The following is an 8,404-nucleotide window of genomic DNA, read 5'->3' as shown; positions in this document are numbered from 1 at the left end:
GGAATGTGACATTGAAGACGGCGAGCAGATAGAAACGTGCAGCGCGCTGTTCACGCACAAATGACACACGAAAACAACCCACACATAACGAGAGCCAACTATCAACGATTGCACCTCGACACTTAATGCGCTGTTTAAACAAGAACGATGCATAAAACGTAATCATAGTTACAGATATGAGTGCGAACTAACAAGTGTGCCAATTGCTACTTCTCTGTGTTTGAAAAGTGCGCTCTTTCCGCAAACGGGGCCTGCACAGAGAGCTTTGTGCGCCCGGCCACTAAACGCAATCGTTCCGGTCAAAGTCGAAGGCGCACATTTCTCCCCCACCACAGCAGGACGTCAGACTCTGCTCAGGCGGCACTGCAAAAAAGGCAGCTTCCAGTGCCCCCATCGACGCGCCGGCCGTATATGGGTAGTGCTAAAGGAGCCATCCGCAAGCGAACGTGCATAGGCCCTGTTGTTTCGTCGGTCTTGAGGTGCGGTGTCTTGAAATCGGGGACCTGGAAAGCTTGTTCCATCAATCCAACTTCGCTTCGGAAAAGTAGGAAGCTCATCAAAGCGAACTGCGGGTACAAAGCAAAAGATGTTTCAGTTATCTCGGTGTGCTGCAGCTTAAGTGTAGGCGAGCATCGCATCACATCGAGTTCAATGAAAGCACTTTAACGTTCGTTATTAAACGCCTAAATGCGTTATACTTGGGCGTACACATGATGGTAAAGTGACCAAGTACATTCACGAGCAATCTAAGATACGATCAGTGGTACCATGGTGTTTAACACTTTTTTTCTATGCGGACAAAAGTAGCCACAAGAGGTGCCATCGTAAGCAGGAGGGCATTGATCGGCCGCGCTTGGCAGGGCTGCAGCGCGTTCGCGGAACCGTGTCCGATTAAAAACATTTCTTCTGATATTTTTCGTCTCTGTGTTCTCGCTAACAAATTATATCAGCTATTAGTATTGTCAAAGTGACCCATAATGCGGGTTGTCTAATTGCTTAAGTCCTCGATTGCTGGCACTGTTTCAACTGATTCCGTCTGTCAAGTGACGCGCATTCGTAGCGTTCCTATATTTCTGAATTCATGCATAGCCACTTTTGGTCTTAAACAGAAAACAGTGACTGGTTCTAGATGACTGAAAGGTTAACATAGTTAGCGCGAGAGATGGCGGAGCAGCCGCGTTCTGGACGCACGTAACGTTTTTTTTTCGCTGAAATTCCTCACAATCTTCAAGAATTGTAAATTGCCATGAGCACAGGCACATAGTTTATTCAAATCTGCATTTTATCAAGTGTGGTTGAAAGTTGGAAGATGAAGTGATCGACGCAATAAAACACATTGAAAACAATGTATGCTCCTGGTGCCTTTCCTCCTTTGGCCTGGCAGGAGAAACGGCATCCGCCAGCATTAAACAGTTTGTTTTGCTAACGCGAAAAAAAAATGCAGACGGCACATAATAACAAAATGTAGAATTTCTGCCGTAGTGTTCAAGAAGTGTGCTCCACAGCCAAGGCTGGCCGAAGAAGTGCGGTCGTACACCAGGATGTTCACAGCAATGTTCATGTGAACACTGGCACAAGCTATTTTGTACACGGTGCACATTTTTCTACATGTTCTTCCACAATTTGCAATGACCGCAATGATTTCCCCGATAGCACTTGCAAAAGTCCTCTTCGCTTGATTTGTGTCAATGTACTTGGCTCTCGGGAGTTGCTTGTGAGTGTTTGGAGGCAGTCCTTGAAGCTTAAATTAGAAAGCTTTTTTGCTACATAGCCACCAATGTAATCCAAAATGCAGTCCTTCATTGACTAAGGATGGATCATGTCCTGCGTGCATTCAGCAGGCTCCAGCAGTATTTCTTCAAAAACAATTGCTAAGGTATAAATCTGAACTGTATTTCGCAATATCACGAGGACCAGAGCGAGAAATTTCAAAATAAATGTAACACAAAAAGCAGAATAAAAGTTCTTTCTATATCATACGACCGGACGCGCTTGTCATTAGCATCAGAAGACTAAACGACATTCAGCACGTTTACGATGCACAAACATTCCACAAGCAGCAATGATGGCTGCTATTCAAATATTTACCTAATCAACAGCGGATTCTTTATGTTCAAAGAGATCCTGCGTTTTCAAGAGGAGACGCGGACCATCTGTGTTGCACGTGAACGCTGTTTTAATTTGGAGAGGTAAAAATGCAAACCTTCGAAAATACTTGATACGGTGCTTCCACCAGTATTGATCGTTCTCGGGGCAGCGAAACTGATTCCCTTCACTGTGCACACGTCCGCACATACAATGTCACTGACGTCAAAATGTTTTTCACACACCCGAGCGTTCCTTGATTTCATTTGTCGCGTTTTTCTGCGTTGGCTATGAAACAGCACAAGGAAACTTTTTTGATGGTGCCCTTGTAATGAAAGCAACAATCCGGCGCGCAGCAAGTGTTCGGCGTCATTGTCAATATGATGTGACCCCGAAAGCCAAAAAAATCGAGGGTATTTCGCACAACCACCACCACTCCACTCATGCACTCCGCTAATGGATGCTAGCAAAGCAGGCGGCCGAGCCGGCTGCCTCGCCCCTCTATCTAAGTCGGCGCCGCGGTGCGGAATGTGCGGACTGCGTACGAAGAGCCACCATTGAGCGATGCGGGAGTTTCATGACCAGAAAGCAGTATTCAGGAACCAAGGTGGTACGAAGTTCACTTTATCCGGCACGAATGACCCTGATGATTTTCGTCTTTGCAGCTGCATTCTCTACCGATCTCTCACTTTCTGTAGCCCCGCCGTGGTGGTCTAGTGGCTAAGGTACTCGGCTGCTGACCCGCATGTCGCGGGTTCAAATGCCGGCTGCGGCGGCTGCATTTCCGATGGAGGCGGAAATGTCGAGGCCCGTGTGCTCAGATTTGGGTGCACGTTAAAGAACCCCAGGTGGTCAAAAATTTCCGGAGCCCTCCACTACGGCGTCTCTCATAATCATATGGTGGTTTTGGGACGTTAAACCCCACAAATCAATCAATCAATCAATCATCCATCACATTTGTGCGTTGAACTGTTGCTAGAGTGCTAAGTTGACGGCTGTCTTCCGCTTTAATATACTGCAAATAGGGATAGATGCCTGTCCACTTTGTGATTGATTGATTGATATGTGGGGTTTAACGTTCCAAAACCACCGTATGAATATGAGAGACGCCGTAGTGGAGGGCTCCGGAAATTTCGATCCCCTGGGGTTCTTTACGTGCACCCAAATCTGAGCACACGGGCCTACAACAGTTCCGCCTCCATCGAAAATGGTGTCCACTTTCTCAGTGAATAACGAAAGGCAAAACCGAGGCCTCCGAGATAGCTCTGGCAATTGCGGAGACAAGAGGCAAAAAAAAAACTGATTGCGGTCGCGATAATTTTGTGATTTACCTGTGCGACGTACGTGTTCACATTCCATGGTTAATGTAGGTACTTAGAGCATTCAAAGCCCCACATGCGTAACGCTGCGTAGTGGCGACCACTTATGATTGTCGGTGGTCACGGCGCGTGTGACATTAAAAAGTTTTAGTAGTGCAGAATGGTGCTACGTTCGCATCACGCAAGTGCCTTGCGTTACGTGGCGTCGTTTGCCCCTAATCGGCTTTTAGTACGCCGTAGTACCCGCGTACGTAACGAGCGTGAAGCGTGTTGCGCCATCTGGTAGATCAAAATAGAAGCACGTGTTGTCAACAGCCAATATGAGCAAATCCAAGTGTAATAGCCAGATTATGGCCATATTTTAGGCCACAGAGCCAGTCGGTGCTTGCCTTCATGCCGCCATTTTGCAAAATGAAGTCTCGCGCTATCACGAACTTGTTCGAGAGCGGCGCGATCACCGCATACGTACGCACGCACGCATATCATGCGTGCGTACGTAGCAGCTGCGTACGTGATGCGATACGTGCGCGTTGCCGTCTGCACATGCGCACTACGCAGAACGTGGCGTCCTTATGTACGCAACGCAGCCACGTATGCAGCGTACGCAGTACTAAAACTCTCTATTTATGGCGTGCGTTAGCTGTTTACGTTTTCACAGCGCGCACCGTAATCAGAGGCTCTGTAAAAGGGGCCCTTCAATACTTTTCACGACTTTATAGTTTAACATGTTTTTATAGCTGATTGCGTACACTGACGGCTTAAAAGATAAGTGGCTTAAGTACGGCAGCGCAGTGCAAAGTAATTTAGCGTAAAAATATCAAAACACAATGATATGAATGCTTACTTTCAACTCAATTTTTTGGGCTCACCTTACCGTATTTCCCTCGCTCTCTGACATCGGAAGTCTCAATGAAATTATCTGAAAGCCCTACCGTACATGAAGCTCAAATGACATATTGGCCGTTACTTCCAGCATATTAAGGACGCTGTCGCGATGGTGACAAACAATGTAGTACTTCAAGACGGAACAACACTTGCGAAACAAACCAGCTCGTGAACGCTTTTATATTGCTTTGTAACTTTACTGATCTGTTTTTTTTGGAATTGCGTATATATATCAACTCAATAACACTTTTTCTTTTACTTTCTTCAAATAAAGGTGCCTGGAGCGTCGCCAGCGCGTGTCCTCCAGCACAGTGCGTTCGGCAAATTCTTTGGCCAGCTTGGTGGTTTTCAAGCTGGAAAAGTCGGAGAGCTTTATTCTCTGTCGTTTTGAGTGAAAAACCATGCTAATGAGAAAATTTATTCAATATTATTCTGTATTTTGGTGCAATGCCGCGATCTATTTTAGGTTATATTTATTCAATTATACGGCGGCAACCTTCTGACGTCATTTACGATCGCAGTAGTTCTGACGAGCGCAACTACGACATATGCAGTCGGCACCGATGTTTTCAAGCGTTAGAGGGCCCCTTTTAACCTAATGATCAAGGTTACCACGGTTCTCCGTGGTAACGATAGGGCGCATTATCATATCACTTTTAATCACGCTATCTCATGAGGCTCGCTGTGGAGAACGCAAGTAATTCGCTTACCAACACGTTTGGGACGGCTCGTATCCTGCGTTATCACCGTTCTGCTTCGTAAAAGTTGCAGAAATCCGCAAAACGGAAATCGTTCACGTCCATGGCCATTCGCAATAAAACAGTCGCGTCAACTGGGGAAGGTTTTTTTAGAGCGCGGAGTGGTTGCGTCTGCTCTTCTTCTCGTCGTTGTTCTGGCAAGTGAATGCGCAAGCACTTTATGGTGGTTCAGTGACGCGTCCGACTAGCGGAGAGGAATTCGTAACTCTTTTTTTTAAGTGTTCACTGCGCAAATACAAATAATATTTAGCTGAATCGTTGTTGCGTATGCTTTATTGTCACTTGGTTGCGCAGAAAACAGTGCACGAGAGTCGGGCTTTGCACTAATTGATTGATTGATTTGTGGGGTTTAACGTCCCAAAACCAACATATGATTATGAGAGACGCCGTAGTGGAGGGCTCCGGAAATTTCGACCACCTGGGGTTCTTTAACGTGCGCCCAAATCTGAGCACACGGGCCTACAACATTTCCGCCTCCTTCGGAAATGCGGCCGCCGCAGCCGGGAATCGAACCCGCGACCTGCGGGTCAGCAGCCGAGTACCTTAGCCAGGCTTTGCACTAATCGAAACTGCGTCGACAAGTGGCGCTGCGTGTCCACGAAACTCCGGTGTCTGACGCCTGTAAGGCCCCTTACATCCGCGGAGCAAAGCACGCGGGGGAGTTGTGCGCGCATCGCAGCGAGCTGGGCTCCGACCTTTACTATGAGCCTGCTCATTGCGCCATCTTGCTGGTAATGCTGAAAACACAATAGTTCCCCCAGAGATACCCGTCAGCAGCTGTAAGCGGTATATATAAATAGCTTGCCGTTTGATCGTTAGAGGAGGTGCTTTTACATAGCCCAGCGGTTAACGCTTCGCACTCACGACTAAGAGGTCGGAAGTTCGGTTCCGCGTGGCGAATTCCTTTTCTGGATTAATTTTATTTCTTGTGCTTACATATATATAGATACCTACTCATGCATAGTGAGTGAAGGTGACGCCGGCGGCAAAATCCAGGCGGCAGTGCCAATAATATTGCTATCGCAATATAATACGAAACATTTTCTTTTGTCTCGAGTACCAAGAAAACAGAACTGAAATTTAATGTTATGACACACCTGTCTTACCTTGTAGCTTCCTCATTTGCTGTGACAACAGCTGCCATTATTGAAGGCAGCGAGTTATACAAGTCAGCTGTCAGTGACCTGTCGCTTCTCAGCCGCTCCCACTCCTCGTTTATGGCTTCCCAGAGATCGTCAGCAGAGACTCCGTGTAGAGACCGACTCTGTAGTGCAGTTTTCATGAGGTCCCACACACTCTCTATGATGTTAAGGTCTGGCGACTGGGGTGGCCAGCTGAGGATGTTGATGCCACGATTCTCTAAAAACGTTGTTACCTTTCGGGATCTGTGAACAGGCGAGTTGTTTTGCTGTAAGATGTAATCGCCTTCTGGGAATGGACCTTCGGACAAGTAAGGCACCATCACGTCGTCCAGGATCGAGCAGTAGCACTCAGATGTGTATGTGTCCTTTATGAGGACTAGCGGACCAAGTCCTTCTTTGGTCACAAGACCCCACACGAACACTGCTGAACGGTCACTTGCCGCCACTTCCAGGGGGTATTTGGGGCTGTAACTGTTCAGAAGCATCATTAGCCCATTCACCTCAAATCAACAGACAGTTTAGTTATGTCGAATACACTACACTCACGCCAACAATATGTAATTCCGTTGGGCTACATAGCGTGCATTGTATTAAGGTCTATTCGTGTCTATCATAAATACTAATTTATGTTTATTCAGGTTGCGATGCCATCAAACTTATAGTTATTTGTATTATCTCATTACGAGACAGTATTTCGGCTGGCGGTGTGCCACTGTCTTTGGCAGCAGTTAACCTACTGCCACCTTTTCCGTGTCTATATATTCAGGATATACCAAACATACTTTATATATCAACTAATACAGACGACGATAACATTGGCAGTGATAAAACCAAACACAGCCTTATAATAACGCAAGTGAGCGTAACTACACCACGCCTTCAATATCAAATACTTTATTTTGTAAACACGATATAAAACATTACAATAACAAAAAGTGGACAAAAATTGCAATTGTCGGGTAGGGGTTTTTAAACATTTTTGAGTTATTATTATTTTAAAAAATAAACATCACATACCGACTGTTTTCTGGACGCCACGCTTCTTGCCTCAGGTTCCACCTGGTCGTGAATGAGGTCTCGCCGGTGAAAACAACCTTCTCCCAGTCAGAAGTGGTCCATGGTTCGTGGTCCCTTGCAAATTGCAGCCATTTCGCATGGTTTGGTTTTTGCAGCAGAGGCTTGTGGCAGGCCACCCTCATTCTTAGGCCAGCTTCTGCGGAGTGACGCTTCGCAGTCGTCTCGGACACCTGAATACCCAGTTCCTGCAGAATTTCACGGGCTGTTAAATGCGAAACAATGGTGTCTCACCTTTGGCGACTTTGAGCGTATCTATCTATCTATCTATCTTTCTATCTATCTATCTATTTGTCTGTCTGTATGTCTGTCTGTCTGTCTGTCTCTCTGTCTGTGCGTGCGTCCGCCCGTCCGTCCGTCGGTCTGACAGTGTCTAGCCTCCTACGACTTTTAGCTCTCTGGCCATTTTTATAATAGTATCCATGCCTAACCACTTTCTTTTCTTCCTTTTTGAATGAGCTGTTTTTTTCTCTCATTTCTTCACCTGAAGCATCAAACTAAAGAGCATTGGTCTTTATCGTCAGGTCACTACTTTAGAAAGTATAAAAACTGCGCTGAAAGCTTGTGTCGAAAAAAAAATTCGGCAGGTCTCACGTACCTGCGAATCAACTTTATGCGAAGCACACGGAGGGAAGTTGACTGTGTTGCATTGTTTTTTGAGCGACACGTCATGAAATGACGCTAAATATATGTACAAACGTAGCAAGCAGAGACATATATTGAAGATTTGTAGATTTTTATAGAGCCAGTTTTCTACTTGCACAACGATGTCAGCTGGAAATGCGTTTTAGCAACACCAGAAGCTAATAAGCTAATATGAAGCGCTGATGCTCGCGAGGATGCTGGCCCTTGACACTGCTACTTAAATCAATTTCAGCACACGGCACCTCACCACAATTGACGTTAGTCCGACGGGACGGCTGTACGAAAGGAGTACATATGTAATGTATAAAAAATTAGGTAGGCAGCACTACAACCACTATTAACGTTTCACCAAGATTGGCGTCTATTTGAAAAGTATTTCTGAGACCTGGCGTAAATCTGTGGTAGAATGCTTGACTGCCACGCGGGATTCTCGGGTTAGATTTCTGCTGGGACCCTGAAATTAATTATTTGCATTCGTCGGGTGGCCAACACTGCC

The 8,404-nt window shown here is 46.1% G+C and overlaps 1 protein-coding gene across 4 annotated transcripts in view; it reads right to left on the bottom strand.

Annotated features, from left to right (window-relative positions):
• Nucleotides 1-423: 423 nt before the first annotated feature.
• The window catches only part of LOC119163114 (XK-related protein 6), a 145,082-nt gene continuing 137,101 nt past the window's right edge, over nt 424-8,404 (bottom strand). For 3 of the 4 annotated variants that reach the window (XM_075874192.1, XM_075874200.1, XM_037415048.2), the window contains 3 exons: nt 7,207-7,451; nt 6,154-6,660; nt 424-566 (listed from right to left, as the gene is read on the bottom strand). In XM_075874192.1, the coding sequence (XP_075730307.1) occupies nt 557-566; nt 6,154-6,660; nt 7,207-7,451 (762 nt within the window). In that variant the 3' untranslated portion in view covers nt 424-556. Of the gene's footprint in view, nt 567-6,144; nt 6,661-7,206; nt 7,452-8,404 lie in introns of all 4 variants that reach the window. The other variant, XM_075874193.1, reaches the window with a different exon arrangement.

The sequence above is a fragment of the Rhipicephalus microplus genome, chromosome 9 (assembly GCF_043290135.1).
Source record: "Rhipicephalus microplus isolate Deutch F79 chromosome 9, USDA_Rmic, whole genome shotgun sequence".
In the NCBI taxonomy this organism is placed as follows: domain Eukaryota; kingdom Metazoa; phylum Arthropoda; class Arachnida; order Ixodida; family Ixodidae; genus Rhipicephalus; species Rhipicephalus microplus.
The sequence above is the reverse complement of the archived record's forward strand: the minus strand, read 5'-3'. Positions and strand labels throughout refer to the sequence as shown.